The following is a 19,805-nucleotide window of genomic DNA, read 5'->3' on the forward strand; positions in this document are numbered from 1 at the left end:
GGGTTTCCCACAGGAGGATCAATTATGTCTAGATATGTGGTTTGAAGGAGATTTTGTGCCTTTTAAGGGGCGTTAATGAATTTGGACCTCAATGTACAAAGATTCATTCATATAACAATCTGCATTGTTATGTGAAAAGGTGCCCTGGGAATAGCTGAACTTACTTTTTAAAGTGTTCAGAAATACATTTGCAATGCATTTGTTATATGTAAAGTGGTATCCTGTTCCCACGCTGTTTACAGCTACTGATAGGGAACAGAACACAGAATTTGATGTATTTAATTATTTATTCATTTATTCTCTTGCTGGGTAATGGAAATACATTATTATGTTTATGGGAGAGATGTTACAGGAGTTCCACAAAGATCTGATATTTCCATATTTGGGAATGTTCAACTATCAGCAGATATGGAAGCTATTTTACAGCTTGCTGTTAATCCCTGCATTGACTCCCATCATCACTGGGAAGCTGTAGCATTAGCCTAAAGTTGCTACCTATGGATCAGTTTTTCCATCAGTGTCACAGGAGTAAAAGGAAGGAAGGAGTGGAATTTCCTTTTTAAACATGCCAGTTAAACGCTCATATAAACTAAACTGCAGTTTTACTTAACACATGGGTTCAACCATCGCATGTAGCCAGAATTTACTGCATGTTTAATGACCTGTAGTGTAATGGGGCAGATTCTCTCCTGCACCAGAATTCCACTTAGCCACAGAGAGTCTTCGAGGAACTAGCTCCAGCTCCCTGATTTGGAGAGACTGCTCTGGTTCTGAAAGCACTTGGAGCTGTTATCAGGCATATCTTAATTCCACATTGATGTAGGATCCTTAATAGATCTCCCCAGTGAAGGATTGGTGTAGCAGAGCTCTGCCATGCCCTCTTCCCCACCCCAACACAGCCCCTATGTTGGGAGGAGGTGGAGGCAGAGCTGTGGGTCCAAATAGCAACACAGATACACTAACATGTAGTCCCCCCATGTCATGGGAATTGTCTGCTGGTGATCTGCTGTGGATTACCCCCTTTGCACCACCTGAGTGATAGGAGTTGTAGCCTTGGAAATGGGGTCACAACTGGGCTCTAGATATATTGATTGTAGTGACCTATAAAGAAAAATGGCAGCCATTTTTGTCAGTTTTCAGTAGATTTTGAATTATATGAATTACTTCTATTTTTCTTACAACTTTTCCATTGCAGCTTGATCTTGTTGTTGAACTGTAGCATAAAACACATTAAATCAGATTTAGTGATGGAGAGAAATTGGATCATTCAGTCGCTGCTCCTCTTGTCAGTTACCATGGTGAGTTTTAACATTTTCCTTAACATGTATTTCTGCTTCCAGTTTTCAGAGCTGCGACACAGATCTTGACTTCTCTGACAAATATGGAAATACAGAATAGATATTCTTGTCTTGCTCTAATATAAAGCTTTGGTAGAGGACAATTCTCTTTAATGGTATATCCTGATTTTAATGCCTGTGTCAAGGTTCCTTCCCCACTGTGAACTTTAGGGTACAGATGTGGGGACCTGCATGAACACCTCTAAGCTTAACTAGCAGCTTAGATCTGGTCTTGCTGCCACCACTCTCAATTACTAGCTCCCTTTTCTGGATAGTTTTGAGAGACTTCTTCACCAAGTCCCTGGAGAACACTGATCCAATCCCTTGGATCTTAACACAAGGACAATTTAACCATCCCTCCTTCTTTCCCCCACCAATTCCTCGTGAGTCCAGATCCAGTCCCCTTGGATCTTAAAACAAGGAAAAATCAATCAGGTTCTTAAAAAGAAGGCTTTTAATTAAAGAAAGAAAGATAAAAATCATCTCTGTAAAATCAGGATGGAAAATAACTTTACAGGGTAATCAGATTCGTAGAGCCCAGAGAAACCCCCTCTAGCCTTAGGTTCAAAGTTACAGCAAACAGAGGTAAAATCCTCTCAGCAAAAAGGAACATTTACAAGTTGAGAAAACAAAAATAAAACTAACATGCCTGCCTGGTTGTTACTTACAAGTTTAAAATATGAGAGACTGGTTCAGAAAGATTTGGAGAGCCTGGACTGATGTCAGGTCCCTCTTAATCTCAAGAGCGAACAACCCCCAAAACAAAGATCACAAACAAAAGCCTTCCCTCCACCAAGATTTGAAAGTATCTTGTCCCCTTATTGGTCCTTTGGGTCAGGTATCAGCCAGGTCTCCTGAGCTTCTTAACCCTTTACAGGTAAAAGGATTTTGGTGTCTCTGGCCATGAGGGATTTTATAGTATTGTACACAGGAGGGCTGTTCCCTTCCCTTTATAGTTATGACAGCCTGTGTAGTAACTAGGAGAAATACAGAAGTTTGAAATCCTTTTTGGCCATTGATCACAGTTGTGCCCTCCACTAGCAATGGGTTTTGCAGCAGTGGTGGGTTCTGACCTTATACCCATTTATGTCAATGGGAAAACTTCCACTGACTTCAACTAGAGCAGATGGGACTCATGACAGACAGACAGACTGATAGATTTCTAAGGCCAATAGGTACGCAATACAAACAGTGAAAAACTTTTCATTGTCAGTCTTCAGTCTGACTCTCCTTATTTTCATAACTTAGTATAAGTGTCCGTATAAGCTCAGAATAATGTGTCCTCCATATGACTACGGTAACACATTGATCACCCAATTCCTTTGACCTTACTGTTTTGGTGTGGTTTGTTTTATGCCTTATAAACTATAGAGGAAACCAAACAGCCCTAAAACAAACCAAAAGCCCCAATAACTTCAATTAGTGAGTCTTGTTTCATAGCAAATCCTTTGGGGCTTGATCCAAATTCCTTCAGAATCAATGTTCATACTTTAATTTACTTCAATGGGCTTTGTAAAAGGCCCTTAATCTTCTTCTGATTTTGTCAATACATTTTATTCTTTTCCATTATCAATTGCAGTCTTATCATGTCAGACCATCACTTCTGCCCTCAGGCAGGGGTGCTTTATTTTGATTTAATAGTAAGAACACTCACCAAATGAACAGGAAGAAAACCAGCTTGTCTGTAATGAGCTCTAATGACTACTTTTGGTGAAATTGTTTTAAGAATAATAATAATTGCAAGCTCCTTATATATCAGCATACTAACCTGAAAAACAGAAGGTCCGCTAAAAACAACGAGGAGAACCTGAGGCATCTTAGAGACTAAAATTTATTTGGGCATAAGCTTTTATGGGCTAAAACCCACTTCATCAGATGCATGGAGTGGAAAATACAGTAGACAGATATATATACACAGTACATGAAAAGATGGGAGTGGCCTCACCAAGTGCTAATGAGACAATTCAATTAAAGTGGAAGTGGGCTATTCTCAACAGTAGAATACCAAGGGAGGAAAAATCACTTTTGTAGTAATGAGGCCAATGTAATCAGGGTGGCCCATTTCAACCAGTTGATAGGAAGATATGAGTAACAGTAGGGGGAAATTAGTTTTTGTAGTTGGGCCTCATACATCTGATGAAGTGGGCTTTAGCCCACAAAAGCTTATACCCAAATCAATATGTTAGTCTCTAAGGTGCCACAAGTACTCTCGTTGTTTTTGCTGATACAGACTAACACAGCTACCCCTCTGGAAAAAGATCCAGTGTAGCGGTTACAGAAAAAAGTACTGTGAAAACAATGATAACTTTCCTATATATGTATTTTTAAATCTCGTTTTCTTCCTAGTTTTTTGCCATTGCTATACCAAATGAGCAGAATCAAAATGTGACACAAGACTACACTCATTTGAGTGTGACTAGGAATAAAATTATGACAGCACAGTATGAATGCTATCAGAAAATTACACAAGATCCTATTCGTAGTAAAGAAGGTAAATGGTTTTTCTTATTTATTATTTGAATTGCCATAGTACCTAGGACTAATGGATTAGAGTCCTGTTGTGCTAGGTGATGTACAAACACAGAACAAGAAAGAAAGATGGATGGATGGATGGCCCCTAATCCAGAGAATTTATAATCGAAGAAGCAGTACCTAGAGGAAGTAGACAATAGATTTTAACTGTGTAACTAAGGAACTTTAAAGTCCTCCTCCTTCCTTGTCTTATTAGTAACTTTTTTGGTCTATAACACGAATTGCATTTCTGTAACTTTCAGGAAGACATGCATGTGATTTTTCCTTAGCAGTGAGGAAGAATATTTAATTGCTATGGAAAGGTGCAGCAGTATGTTAGCTACCCAAAACACCACTGCCTGCAGACCTAATGTTTTATTTATAAATATGGATTACTAACTATTTAATTCCTGCCCAGATAAATGAAGAAAGTTTATTCACCTAGAGGTATTATAGGTACTTCAACCCCTCTGGGCCAGCTGTTTCATGTCCTTAGGAACAGTGAAAGCATCTTCATGTTAAACAGGTGATATAAATACTTAACTGGAAATGTTCACATATTGGAGCATCCTTGCTTTCTTCTAACTTCTGGGTCCCAGAAATATTCTTTGCCTTTTAAAAAATAATCCACTTTCGACACAAACAGCTTACAGGAACTCATGAAAATATTCAAGATGGAATTATTCACTTTCCCTTTTAAAATCTTTTTTAAAAAACACTGGAATCTTAGAAGGTGGGAGAAAAGAGATTTTACACTGATTCTTTTTCTCCTGATTAAATTATCATCTATAGTCAAGACAAATGTTTATGCAGTTTAAAAATAAAAATAACTCATATAGATCTGTAGCTTCACATGGCTGTGTGGCATATTGTATAGCTCTGCTGTATAAATAAAAGAAAGGAAATGGTCTTTACAAGTTTATTCTTTATCCTAACATAGATTATTCCAATTTAAACTGGTTAGTTCAGTCACTCGGGTCTCAGGACTGTGACTATCTGCGTAGCTCTACTCTAGACCTGGCATTGAGTATAAAGTGCAGATTAGGCCTTTGTAGTCACAGTTATGGTGAATGATGACACATTTTAAATACATCTTAATGAAAGAAATGTACTTCCAAATAAAGGCACTCTTCTTATCATCGGAGCAGACAGAATTTTAATTAACATATTTTGGCAAAGATTTTACTTCATCCTTTAAAAGCTCATTCCAAATCGTTGCTTTAAGATTTTTATTCAAGAAAAGAAGTTTGCTTTTGATTGAAATACTTTTGTTCTGTGTTGAAGATTTAAAAGCTACATGTAAAAGACCTGGGATTACTGTTAGAGAAATTATTTGGTTTATATGCTCACTTCCAGATTTTACATCTAATTATTGTAAGGCTTTTGTGAATGTGGCATCAAACTTTATTATCTGATTTCTCTACATTTGTGCAGGTCCTTACTGTAACAGAACATGGGATGGTTGGTTGTGTTGGAATGATGCTGCAGCAGGAACCATATCAGTACAACGCTGTCCTGACTACTTTCAGGACTTTAACCCATCAGGTAAACGTGTATGAACTTGTATGCCAGTTTTGTTTGGCTAAATGGCATGTGGGGGTGATTTAATCTTCTTCTTGATCTAACCACCAAGCACATATCAATGGCTCAGCTCCTTGGCAGCTGCTACTACAAAAGGTTCCATGTTATTGCACACCTACTGGATGTATGCACCTGCTCCTTGCCCAGGTCCACTGGCCACACACCCCCACTGGCAGAACACTCCCCACTGCACCACCACACTGATAATTGCCCTTGCAAGGCTGTATAGATTAGAAAAAAAAGTTGAGGGTAGTGCAAGGTTTGTTAACGTGTTAGTTAACTCAGAATGTTTCCCTAACATGTAGACATATGTTAATACCTTTTACCTCAAATTCAGCTGATCACAGTTAACTACGTTCCTTCCATGGTCAACCTTGACCTATTTTCTTAACTGAAACATGCCCTCTGTGGTCATGAGAATGTCATAAACCGGAGTGATTCTGTTGTGTTTGGGGTCTCCCAATGCCCTTTCATGCCTTGGACTATTTGGCTCGGCATTGGCAGTAAAGCATTCACAGATAAAGCAATTTCTTCAGTGACTGTCAACATTATAAGCAATATCTCTCATGACATTTTCTTTTCTCTCCTATTTATTAGACTAAAATGTCAGTTTTTAATTTAGATCCCTGATTGTCACATAAGACCTTTAAATCTTCTTATCATGCCATCTACTTCTCTAATAGCTTATGTGATACAGTTTTAGAGTAATTAGATTGAAGGATGGGGGCGGGGGGATTTTTGTTTGCTTGCCTTTGCCAAGCAAATACAATGGCTACCAGGTTCTCAAAACTCGTATTAATGTAAGAAAGCTCTCTCTTCACACTAATAAAGCTGTCTGTCCTTTGCCAGTTTTTATAGGCTATGAAATACTAGAGATGGAGAAACAGACATTGAGTACTGACTTTTTTTTTCTTTTCTTTTCTTTTCTTTTCTTTTTTTTGCTTGCTTTTTCTTCCCCATTTTGGCTGGTTAAAGAAAAAGTTACAAAGATTTGTGACCAAGATGGAAACTGGTTTAAACATCCTGAAAGCAACAGAACATGGACAAACTACACCCAGTGTAATATCCGTACACATGAAAAAGTAAAGGTAGGAGAGGAATGCATGTTACCCGGGATAGGAAGCTCATTTGAAAAGTTTGTAACAGTCTTGATGAAACCTCAAATACCAGCAAAATTGACCATCATTAAAATACTAGTTTTTTCATAGCCACATAATTCCCTTGTGTTCTTACAATGCATTTAGAAGCGGGGACAGCAATTTAGAGAGGCAACAAGAGAAGAAAGCAGGCTAAGCAGACTCAAAGGGCTGGATTCGGACTTAACCAGTTTTAGAGCAGCTTGAAGTATATAACGTTACTCTGGAGATACCTCTACACTGCAAGCTAGTGGTGTGCATAACTACAAGTACAAATAGTAGTGTAGCTGTGCTAGCACAGGCAATGTAGGCACAGCTTAGCCATGCCAAGTACAAATCCACCAGAACTCTATGGGTACTTATTTAGAATGGCTAAGCTGTGCCTCCACTGTCTGCACTACCCTGCCTACACTACTGTTTCCACTTGAGCTAGCACAAGCATGTGTGCAAAGAGGGAAGAAAAGTTTGAAGAGATTCTCTTCAAATCTTTGCTCTGAATTTCTTCAGAATTGGTCCTACCCACAAGTGGAAGAAAGGCCTAGAACTCCATAGATCTCCAACAGGGATGCAGATTTCAGAAGAATCTGCCAACGATATGGTCCATCCAGTGCAGTCATAATGACAGCAATTTCCCTACCAGCAAGTGCATAGATGTCATTAATGTGTCTCCAAGATGGAGTAACTCCTGAGCCGAGCTGGTTCACATTAGTTTTAGTAAAAAAAAATTGTTCCTTTCTTTCATCAAAAATTTTCAAAAATTTAAAAATCTGGAGAAGCTCTCCATGTGGTTTTGGATGGACACATTACTGCCTTCCCTGCCCAAGGCACTTGTTCTGGCTCCCACAGACAGCCATTTACAGGGTCCAAGGATTGAACAACTCATGCTTTATCATCCATTCAGGCAAGGACAGATCTGTATATGGAAGTCTTCATTTGTGCATGTGGATCTGGAGGAACAATCAGGCCACAATGCATGGTGTCTGTTACAAAGATGGAATTTCTGTAGACTTCACTGGAGTTTGGAGATGTCAATTAGAAATCCGACAACAGAAGCACAGCATATTTATACTCAGTAATAGAAACAAACAGTTTATTAAAATGCCATCTATTGTCTATCTTTGAGCTATGCCGTGATATCTAGTGGCATCACAGATAAAGGAAAATGTTCCCTCAGCTGAAAGAGATACAGCTGCTTATAGTTTTTGTTTTTTGTTTTTTAAATTAACAGTCAAAATGAAGACAAGTAACAAACAGAAAAATATATGAAACTGTAAAGTGCCCAAGGAATAGAACTTGAAAAGCTATAGTGGGTCAGTTTCTGAATGAATTTAGTCTTCAAAAGAGTGAGGGGATCAGTGGTAGTGGCTTGTACTAATATTGAAGGCAAGTGATGATAACAATCTGTATTTCTATCATAGCTCAGAGTACTGAACAATCATTCACACTGAAAAACAGCTAAAGTCTCTAATGAGCACGTTTCTTTAATTTTGCCTCAAATAATGAGAATGCACTTTTCTAATTTAGTTTGTGAATGGAACAAACATCATAACTTCATTTTCACTAAAATGTGGCTGGAAATATAGAGAAGATTAGCCAAATAAGCTGCTCCAGAGCCATCCAGGGTCTTTACTGTAAATAATAAGACGTGCAAGCTTCCGTCAGATAGCTCTGCCAACATCCCTCAGCTCTGACTTGTATTATTATTCCATACAAAAACCTACTTTAAAAGAGTGTGCAGTTGCTTACTTGGTGGCACAAATATACTATGATAGTATACATGATAGTATACAATGTTTTCATGGCTCACTCAGTAGGCAGCTTAGGAGCTGTCCAGTAAAGGTGGCGGATGTTCACTATTTATTTTTTATACTTACTAGTCTATGAGTAGTCCCATTCCCACACTACCGCACGCCACTCAGTGTTGGCACTAAATTAGGCATAAATCTTCTAGATTTATACCTCCTCCATCATCCAAAATTATCCACTGAACGAGAGAGAAAAAAGCATGCCATCATATCATTCAGTGTTGTCACCAGAGTTAAAATTGCATGGACAACTTTAGTTTTGACACTTCCAAATTTCAGAGTGTTTCATTTTGCATCCATAACATTATTTTAATGTTGGTTTGAATTGAATTTCCTACATTTTTTAAAAAGAAGAGTAAAAATAAAGAAATTTCATCATGTAGGACTATGCATCTTTGCCTTGTTCAGTGAGACTGTTAGTAGACCACACAGAATCTATTTACATAAGTCCTGTAGCTTTAACATCCTACACAACTGTACCAATGGTGGATATTCTAGGCCAAAGGTTTTAACTGAGTCTGTGGAAGTCAGGAATCTGCACTATAGTCTGATGCCCTAGTCTTGTGGATTTCTCATCTCAATTCCTCACACAGAACCCAGTTATTTGGGCTGTATGCAGGTGGAGAGGATTTTGCCCTCTATGCCTGCATTTCCATTTACGCAAAATGAGGATAGGAAGACTTACTGCATTATAGGTGTTTTTGTGAGGTTAAATTCAATAACTGGATGTTTATAATATTAATGATCTTGACTGGAAACCATTAGGTAATTCAAAGTGGTGGTAGTGTTTAATGTGCTGCTTACTTCAGATTATTAATGAAGATACATTATATGTTGCCAACTGTTCCTTAAACTGCTCTTTATAAGTGTATATTTTACAGTATTTTCTTTACTGCCTAATTTTTCAAAGTTCTTTAATGTGGCTTGCTGAAGACAGATTTAAGACACAAGTTTAATTGCAGCTATTTTTGAGTTATCATTAATTTATTTCATGCTCTTCCTGGAATGCTGATTGAAAGCTGAAGTTCCAACATGGCAAATATAGGTCCTGTTTGGAAGGAAATGTCTTTCAAATGATTAGAAAAACCCACTCCTACAAGAGTTCCACATGAAAGGATTACATAAATGCTTCTCCAAAACACATCAATTTCTGCTTTGCAGAGGAGCAGCATTATTGGATGAATCAACCTTTAGCCATGAATGTTCCTAGCAGAGTAACATAAATAGCTGGGACTACGTAAATGCACAAGAAAGACTTAGGAGTGTCTGTTTTAAAATGACACATTAACTGATATACAATGAGTATTAAACATGACTGCTACTAATGTTACTTACTATATGGAGAGAGAGTCTTCAGTGGCTTAGGATCCTCTTAGAGTTAATCACAGGGCCTCTAGGGCTGAATCACTATTGATCTATAATATTTTTCATTTTCTTAATCCATTACAGTTCTACATGTAACAGGGGTCTGCTGGAGTGTGCTTTTATTGATAGTATTTTTATATTGCTCATAATGTGTTTTTTATTTTGTTACTTTATTGCAGACAGCCCTGAATTTGTATTATCTGGCCATCATCGGGCATGGTCTTTCAATTGCATCACTTTTGATTTCCCTTGGCATATTCTTTTATTTTAAGTAAGTATATTTAAAAATGTTTTTGCATCTTTCAGCAGACTCCTTTGGCTACAATAATCCTGGGTAATCAGGCAATTTGAAATACCTGATACCCTAAAATGTTAATAAGGGTTGGGTAGAGGATCCAAATTGACTATATGAGTTTGGATCATTGAATGTCTTAGCATTCAAAGGTATATCATAATAGGAAGGAAAATTCTCCTATTTTCCAGAAACCTAAGAAGGTAAAGGGTATGAGCAGGGAAAAGAAATAAATCATGTTGATTATTGTCTTCTGGAACTAGTGCCTGATTAAGGTGAATAATTAAGAAAATAATTAAGGATGACATTCTTTTGAATTATCTAGAGTAACTGTCCTATCTCTGGTTTTATACGCCACTCTCTGCATTCTCATCTCTTCTTTTTCTTCTTGGCATCGATTATAGGAATATATACACCGAATTATGGATGACACAGGTATCAGTAATAATTGGCCAGGTGAATTTTTTTTTTTACTGTCAGGTGACCAAATACTCTGTCACCCATTCCAGCTTTTGTTGCAATCCTGCGCTACAGTAAGGAAACATCACTGACTATCCCTGATTGGCTTGAAGTTTCAAATGGTGTCTGGCTGGCCAATGGTTTCTTCAGGCATGAGCCTGGGAAATTCTCCTCTGGTCCTGCTGACCTGACCCTTTAGTGTAATGAGCTAATAAACACTACTTGGCAGCTGTTACACTGTGGGACTGCTCCATCTTAAAGCATTTAATGAGCTAGTTCAGAGGGACCAGAGGACATTCCTAGACCTACAGCTAAAGGAAGGTGAGTACTGAACAGCAAGATACTCAAAATAATAAAGATACTTTGGCATAAATCCCTGTCCTCCATACCAAGCCCAGGCAGCCAGGCAGGTTGGGGTCAGGATCACTACCTGTCTGCTGGAGCTGGGATGGGAGCCACTTCGTCTTTCTTCTTCTCTTCTCCTCCCATCCACTGGTAGTTACTGCACCTGACCAGACACTATCAGATTCCTCCCTCTCTGCCCAGAGGTATGCAATTAACATGTTGAAAAATAAATGTGTTAATTTTGTTTTCAGTTAATCACAGGCATTAACTGTGATTAATTGACAGCCCTAGTTTAAACCTGAAAGTTACCCATGTCCCATGCTACAAAAGAAGGCAAAAAAATCCAAGGGTGTCTGATAATTTGACCTAGGAGAAAATTCCTTCTTAACCCCAAATATAGTGAGATGCAGAAGCCAGATACCTGGGAAAGAATTCTCTGTAGTAACTCGGAGCGCTCCCCATTGAATATCCCATCACTGGCTATTGGAGATATTTGTTACTAGCAGTCGCAGACTGGCTACATGCCATTGTTGACAGTTGCATCATATCATCCCCTCCATAAACCTATCAAGCTTAATCTTGAAGCCAGATATGTCTTTTGCCCCCACTACTCCCCTTGGAAGGCTGTTCCAGAACTTCACTCCTCTAATGGTTAGAAAACTGTCTAATTTCAAGCCTAAACTTATTGATGGCCATTTTATATCTATTTGTTCTTGTGACCACTTAAATGGTGCTTCACTTAAATAACTCCTTTCCCTCGCTGGTATTTATCCCTCTGATATATTTATAGAGTCAATCATATCTCTTCCCAGCCTTCTTTTGGTTAGGTTAAACAAGCCAAGCTGTTTGAGTCTCCTCTCAAAAGGTAGGTTTTCCATTCCTCTGATCATCCAAGTAGCTCTTCTCTGCACCTGTTCCAGTTTGAATTCATCTTTCTTAAACATGAGAGACAAGAATTGCACATCGTATTTCAGATGAGGTCTCACCAGTGCCTTGTATAATGATATTAACACTTCCCTGTCTCTACTGGAAGTACCTCTCCAGATGCATCCTAGGATTGCATTAGCCCTTTTCACAGTTGCATCACATTAGTGATTCATAGTCATCCTGTGTTCAACCAATACACCATTTCTTTCTCTTATTCTGTCACTTCCAACTGATAAGTCCACATCTTATTGCAAAAAATTCTTGTTGTTAATCCCTAAATCCACTACTTTGCACTATTAAATTTCATTCTCCTTCAAATACTCCAGTTTTCAAGGTCATCAGACCTTCTTGTATGATATTCTGGTCCTTCTCCATATGGGCAATACCGCCCAAATTTGTGTCATCCACAAATGTTATCAACACATTCCTACTTTTTGTGCCAAGGTCATTAATAAAAATGTTAAATAAGATTGGTCCCAAGACTGATCCTTGAGGAACTCTACTAGTAATCTTCCTCCAGCCTGACAGTTCACCTTTCAGTATGAGCTGTTGTAGTTTCCCCTTTAGCCAGTTGCTTATCTACCTTTCAATTCTCATATTAATCCCCATCTTCTCCAATGTAAGTAATAATTTCCCATGGGGAACTGTATCAAATGCCATACCTAAATTCAGGTAGATTAGATTTACTGCATTTCCTTTGTCTAAAAAATCAGTTATATTCTCAATGAAGGAAATCAGATTAGTCTGCCTCAATCTACCTTTTGTAAAACCATGTTGTATTTTATCCCACTTACTGTTTACCTCTGTGTTCTTAACTACTTTCTCTTTCAAAATTTGTTCCAAGACCTTGCAAGACTTTCTACTGTGTGTAATCTCATCAAAGACAACAGGGCTAATTAGGGTAGTAAACATTACACCTATTAATTGTTATTTTAATGATAAATATGAACCTTCAGCTGGCTAATTAAAAGTTATAATCTCTCTTTCTCTCTCATCCGTTCAATTTTTGATTTATCTTATCTTATCCCTGAGTAGGCTAATAGTTAATTGGAAACATAGGGGCTGATCAAAATCTCATCCAAATACTTCTAGTCACTTCGTTTGGCCTGGGTTAGGCCAATAAGGGCGGTAGGCAACTGACAATTATATGCAAAACCATCTTTTAGGTATATCCAAATAAATACAGTGAACCTCCAATTTTTCAAGATTTAGACTAAGATTTTCAACACTCACTATCAATTTTTGGTGCATCAACATTTGATAGCCCAAATGAGACACTATTAAGGCAGGTGTTCAGCATTTTCTGAAAATGTAGGCCCTTACATAGTGTTTCAGGTTGGGCACCCAAACCATTAGACAGTTGGATATCTTAGCCTTAAGCCGCAGTGTTCATGATCCTTCTGCTTCTCATGAAGACAGTAAAATTGTATGTACGTGAGTGTAACTTATAATTCTTCAGTAAGAACTATGTTTTGGAGCCTTTTTTTTTAAGTTGTTCAGTATTGAATAAAATAGACTGATGAAGAACCTGTGAGTGTCAACAGTTGTTTCACTTGGCACAGAGAGGGTTTTGCTGCTGCTCTAAAACTCATAATGTGTTTTAACAGATTGAAAATCAAAAGCTGTGAAAAAAATGTTTGGGCATTGAGTTTTTAAACAAATTTGGAAGTGATTTGAAACTACAGTCATATTAAAGCTTGATTTTCACTGTTTAAAATAGAAATCCAAGCCAATTTCATCTCAGCTTGTGACAATACTATCACTGTTTACAACAAAGCCGGGTGGTTTGCATTGCTATTACTGAAGTAAACTGTAAGAATGTTATGTTTGTCTGATTCTCTAAGGCAATGGTTTCTTTACTAGAAAGATCCCATCTCCTTAGAGAATGACATGGAAAAAATCCAGACCCACAAACCACAATTTCTAGTCTGTGGTTAAACTGGGATACAAAGGGAAATTGCAAAGTTTAAAGGGAGCTGAGGAAAGACCTCTACAAAATGTTCTCATTGGATACATGCACAGATCCTGTATAGTATTTTTAGTCGTATAAAAATGCTTGAGGATCTAGCCTAATTCTAGGATATGTTATATATCGGCTGATATTTATTAAGGTAATTCATGGCTTTAACAGATGGAGCTTTTTTATTGTTGTGTGGGAGTATATTTGGAATTCTGTGTTTCCAATATATTTATGCTTTTTAGTGGAAACATTGTTTCCTCTTTGATATCTACTAGATTGCAGTTCATTAAACTATTTTTAATGCTGGCTGGAAAACACTTTTCTCCACGGAAAATTTAGACTTTAAAAAGAGACTGGGCATTTATATAGATAACTTGCCCCATCCTTTCTCTGCCCTCTCTTTATTTTAAATCTTGTTTCCCATATGATATCTGCTGGACTACAGTTCATTAAAATATTTTTAGTGCTGGTTGGAAAACACACTTCTCCATGGAAAATGTAAACTTTTTTGTCAAAAACCTAAAACTTTTTGATTTTCAGCTGAAAAATCAAAACTTTTGGAGAAAGCAGATACTTTCTGCAAAAACTTTCATTCAATCAAAAACCAAAATGTTTTAGGTTTTTGACAAAAAAGTTTAAATTTTCCATGGAGAAGAGTGTTTTCCAAGCAGCACTAAAAATATTTTAATAAACTGTAGTCCAGCAGATATCATATGGGAAACAACGGGTTTGGAGGTTTTGTATTTTCTGTATGAAAAGTTATGTCATAGCTACAATTTTTTTGGATAACTCACTTCATTGACTTTAGAATCCACTGAAATATTTTGGATTCTAAATATAGAACCAATCCCTTTGTGGGTTTCAAGTTCTATTTTTGACCGCCCAGTGCAACTTCTTGTACTGGTTCAACTTTCTGGTTTTCCCATGGCTCTAAGCTGATAGTATACACATACTGTACTTGTGTGTTGTGTGAACTAGCTGCACAAAGCTGGTGCAGTTTTAGAAAAGGACCTGTGAATGAAAATCAGAGGGTCTGTAAACTGAGTCTCTTGAAGTACCCCCCTCCCCCCCCCCCACACACACATCTTACTTGTGTATCATATAAACTACCTGCTAAACCAGCTCTTAAGAAAGATTTCAAATAAAGACAGGGCAGAGAAAGGATGGGGCAAGTGACAGCTTACAAGAACAACAGGCACAGGGAGGGAGGGAAAGGATTTGGAGGAAGAAAGAGGAAAAATCAATTAGACATAGAAACAGAGACATTATTGTGCTGGATCAGACCTGTGGTCTGGCTTGCCTAATATGCTATCTCCAACAGTGGCCAGCTGTAGATGCTTCAGAAAAAAGGTGCAGGAAACCTTATAGAAGATAGATATGGGATAATCTGTCCCTCATGAAGGTTTCATGCTAGATCCTGGTAGAGACTGGTTTAAATCCTAAAGCAGATGGTTTTATATCCCTTCCCAAAAAATGTCAGCATTAGCTATTATAACTCTGGATAGTCTTGTTATCTATATAAATGCCCAGTCTCTTTTTGATTTTTGCTAAACTTTTGGCAGAGTGTTCCAGAGCCATATTATGGATTGTATAAAGAAAAAAAAAATCAGCTTTGAAGTTGCCACTTTTCAATTTCACTGAACGTCCCCTTGTTCTTGTGTTACAAGGCAGGAAGACTATTTTCAGAGATACTGCCTGATCCTGTATATGTCATATTGGATAACATTTTCAAAAATGCTTAAATCCCATTTTGAAAAGTGCTATAGGCATTTTTGAGCATAAATCCCATTGAAAGTCAGTGGAACCTAGGCTTTCAAAGGGCCAGATTTACAGGGGTATTTTAGCACTTAACAAGGCAGATTCCTACTGGAATTTTTTTTAAAAAGCTCCTAAGGCAGTTAGGTGCTTAAATCCCATTGAAAGTCAAAGGCCCAACTCATTTAAATGCTTTTAATAATCACAAGAGACACCTATCTGCTTCTTTAGGGGCATAAATACCTTTAAAAATCTGGTCCTATATCATTTAGGGACTTTTGAAAATGTTACCCTGTATTTATCCACAGACATCAAAGAAATGTATTTCATGGAGTGCCATAGATCAGTGCAAACCAAATTTTATTTCATGAGGGTAAGGCTAGTGATAGACCCTTAAATAACACTTAGATCATAATATAAGAAGGAATTATTAAAAGCCATTATATCAGTAACAAAAACAGTGTGGAGAAGGGGTGCGGAGGGGTAGAGGATTAGGAAGGAATCCTATTTATTGCTGAAAGAGTCTTTTCTTCCTTTTTAAATGTCATCAGTCTTGCTTTCTTGTTTCTTGTCCTATGTTCCTTTCATGCATGGGTGGGAGAGGGTGCAGGGGTGTGGGTGGGTGTGCTGAATATTCAACGGGAACAGCTGTTGGATGACCCTGACAGATGGCCTCATAAGTTGTACATGTTTTTCCTTGCCTTTGCATTGAGGTCTTGACAATAAGCAGGCACAGAATCCCGGAGTTGTTCATGACTCATTTTGCATATAACTATCAGTTCTAGTCTGGAGTCATTTCTATATACATTCATAGTCAAACCTGCATGTTCTTCAGGAATTAAATCCCAAAGACAAAAACTAAATTATATCTAGAGAAGACCAAATAGAATATAATTTCCTACTTCATTCATATTCATAGCTGCATTGTGTGATTTGTGCTTTTTCTATCTATATTTTTTCCAGAAGATTAACCTTTGCCAATCATTGGGGCCAGATTCTAACATCCTTCCTCATGTGAATTAGCTGCTTTCTCCTCAAGTGTGGTCCCACTGACTTCATTGAGACTGCATGTGGAGTAAGGTGGTACTCAGCTTGAACAAGGTCTCCACAATCTGGTCCTTAATGACTAGCCTTGCCTACCCTTGCAGCAGCATGCAGCTACACACCACAGCGAAAGGCAGGCTGTGTCCACTGTGGTGTGTAGCAACATGCAGTAGTGACAGGCTCCAGTAGGGAGGTACCAGAGCCATTCTCCACTGCCTCTACCCTCCTAGAGCCTTTTCCTACTGCCGGAGCCTTTCACTGAAGTGGTGAAAGGCTCTGGCAGCAAGACACTACACTGCTAAAAATAGCAGCATAACATGTGGCGGCACTATAGAGAGATGTGTAGGGTATATACCTTAGAGTTCAGTCATGTAGGACATTCTACTCTGTTCTACTCGCCTAAGTTGTGGCTTGCTGTCTACACTTCTATTTATACCCATTCTCGCTGGGCTTGCAGTGTCTATATTCTGTCACCACACATGTAGAATTAACCTTAACCGGCATGGGTTCCTTTATGGTCAGCTCTGTTTACCTGTGGGAAGCTTCCTACTCCCTTCTGGTGCCTGAGCAAAAATTGTGAACACATAATCATAATTTTATAATGCAGATCTTTACAGTATGCCTTGAACAGGCATAAAATACACCTATCTAACCATACTGGTGACTTTCTACTTTGCTTTTTCCTTTCTTCCTACGTCTCGCATGTCTTCAAGAGATTGCCAGTCACTGTACCTCAAAACTGTAAATACATTGCTATGAAAACATTATTATATTAATCTGTATCATCTTCCTGGCTCAAATATTGAGCAATGTTTGTCCAGATTTTAGTTTTTCTTGGTGTGCTGTCTGTAAAGACTAGACAGCGGGGGGTTTCCCCCTTTTCCTGATACTTTCAGACTTGGCATTCACTGGCGTGAATGTAATTGTAACAGTGAAAAGTAATTGGAGTTGTTCATGATAGATTCTCCCTTTTCAGTTAGAATTTCTCTCTGTCAATTAACACGATGGTCGTCCCAATAAAAGGAGGGCAGGTGGATAGGGCTGTACTGCAGCATGTAGCCACAATTCCATCCCATTACCAGAGCCTTTCCCTGCTGCCAGAGACTTTCACTGCAGCATGTAGCTACATGTACTCTACAAGCCACTGTAAGTAGATGTAGTTTTAGGCCATTGTAGAACTTCCTCGACTTCCAGTGACATTTTCCCAAAGGCCGCAACTCTTCCTTTACATCTTTTGCAGAGGCTAGTGCTAAGAGTGGTGCTCACTCTGTACAGAGTCTTTGCGGTCCTGTAGTACTAGGAGTCCCATTATGCTCAGCTCCTGCACTGAGGGTGCAAGAGGTGGAGATTCGTATTGTGGTGATTCTCTCCCTTTTCACACACTCACAGGCCCCTGGCTCTGGAGGGTGGGAGGAAGGGGAGCCTAATGGTTATGTGGCCTAGGTACTTTTAAAAATAATTTGGCATGGAATAAAATATCACCTTGCAATGGTAAATAAACATATTTTTCCAACATTTTTTAGCCAATTGCTCCAAAGCAAGTCCTTTTCTTATAAGCATAATAAACCTTGTTGCACTTGGTTTGCATTATACAGCCAAATAGAAATAAAATCAAGGATAAAGAAAATCTTTACTTTTCACAATATTAAATTTATTATTTTAAAATGAGTTGGCAGCATAGTTAATATGAGGCTGAGAACTCATATGTATTAACTTGGTCTTGTCTCTGTTTTCTAGGAGCTTGAGTTGCCAAAGGATCACCCTGCATAAAAATCTGTTTTTCTCTTTTATTTGCAACTCCATCGTTACAATAATTTGGCTGGCGGCAGTTGTCAACAACCAGCAGTTAGTTGCAACTAATCCAGTAAGTGAAAGTGGATTTGGCTGCACTGTTGATTTGTGTGGAAAGAAATTTAGTGATGGAAAATATTAATAAATTAGATATCATTTGTTCATGACATCATGACATCATGTCTATCAAAGCTAACATTTTTCAATTGCAGTAAGAATTTATTCATTTTTTAAATAATGCAACAGATGTCTGGTCAGTTTGGCCAGCTAGGGTTTGTGAGGGCAAGGGAGTTCAAAATCACATGGATCTTTATTAAATAGATAGTATTGGACTACATTTCTGATTTCAGTTTGGTATTGTGTGTCATGCAGATAGATCTCTTGTATTCTTACACAATACTAAAATAATGTCAGGAAAGCAGTATGATCTGGAAGAATGATTTAAATGAAGTTATACCAGGGCTGAATTTGTCTTGGGGTTGGCAGTCAAGAAGTCCTTGAGTTCTAAACCTGCCTCTGTTACTTGCTTTCTTTGTGGCTTTTGTTCCGCGCCCCCCTCCCCCCACTTCTTTCAAGTTGAATAATAACACTTCACTATCTCATGGGAATGCAGGGCAGCTAGCGAGGCTTATGTAGCGAGGGCTAGATTGTGGCGCCCTTGTTCATTTTTGAACACTTACGTAAAAAGTCATGGTCATTTTCAATAGTCAAAAATATTTTAATTTAAATATCATCAGGTACAATATTGTTTAACCTTGCATTTCACTCCTTAGCAGTAACAACTAGAGAATTTACTGGTTAGCATACAGTAGATACTTTTTTTTCTGCTATTATGATATTTCTGGTATTTACTCTAAGGCTAGCTATAAATTAAAATAGTTCTGTCATGTGCTGCTGCCTGCTTAGCTTATCAAGGGAATTATTATTCTGAGCAATCCCATGAATCCAAGCTTATGCCTGGTCTACGCTATGATTTTAGGTCGAATTTAGCAGTGTTACCTCAATTTAACCCTGTACCCATCCACATGATGAAGCCCTTTTTTCCTACTTAAAGGGCTCTTAAAATCAATTTCTTTACTCCACCTCCGACAAGGGGATTAGCACTGAAATTTGCCTTGCTGGGTCAAATTTGGGGTAGTGTGGACGCAACTGATGGTATTGGCATCCGGGAGCTATCCCAGAGTGCTCCATTGTGACCACTCTGGACAGCGCTCTCAACTCAGATGCACTGGCCAGGTAAACAGGAAAAGGCCCGTGAACTTCTGAATTTCATTTCCTGTTTCGCCAGCACGGCGAGCTGATCAGCACAGGTGACCACACAGAGTTCATGAGCATGATGGCACATTGCCAGGGCACATTTCCCGGCCTGCACTTTGCGAGAAGTCTATGTCCATGTCTATATCCTAATCACTCTCGTCACCATGCTGCCATCACCTCCTTGCCTGATTTTGCTTTTGCAGGTTCTGGTTCTGCATATACTCCAGGATAATGTGCGTG

General features: G+C 38.4%; 1 protein-coding gene across 4 annotated transcripts in view; it reads left to right on the forward strand.

Annotated features, from left to right (window-relative positions):
* The window catches only part of CALCRL (calcitonin receptor like receptor), a 115,713-nt gene that overhangs the window by 66,131 nt on the left and 29,777 nt on the right, over positions 1–19,805 (forward strand). For all 4 annotated transcript variants that reach the window (XM_075070067.1, XM_032791252.2, XM_075070068.1 and 1 more), the window contains 6 exons: positions 1,196–1,298; positions 3,684–3,828; positions 5,283–5,393; positions 6,405–6,517; positions 9,915–10,006; positions 18,255–18,381. In XM_075070067.1, coding sequence (XP_074926168.1) covers positions 1,248–1,298; positions 3,684–3,828; positions 5,283–5,393; positions 6,405–6,517; positions 9,915–10,006; positions 18,255–18,381 — 639 coding nt within the window. In that variant the 5' untranslated portion in view covers positions 1,196–1,247. The remainder of the gene's footprint in view (positions 1–1,195; positions 1,299–3,683; positions 3,829–5,282; positions 5,394–6,404; positions 6,518–9,914; positions 10,007–18,254; positions 18,382–19,805) is intronic.

This window comes from Chelonoidis abingdonii, chromosome 10, assembly GCF_003597395.2.
Source record: "Chelonoidis abingdonii isolate Lonesome George chromosome 10, CheloAbing_2.0, whole genome shotgun sequence".
NCBI lineage: Eukaryota > Metazoa > Chordata > Testudines > Testudinidae > Chelonoidis > Chelonoidis abingdonii.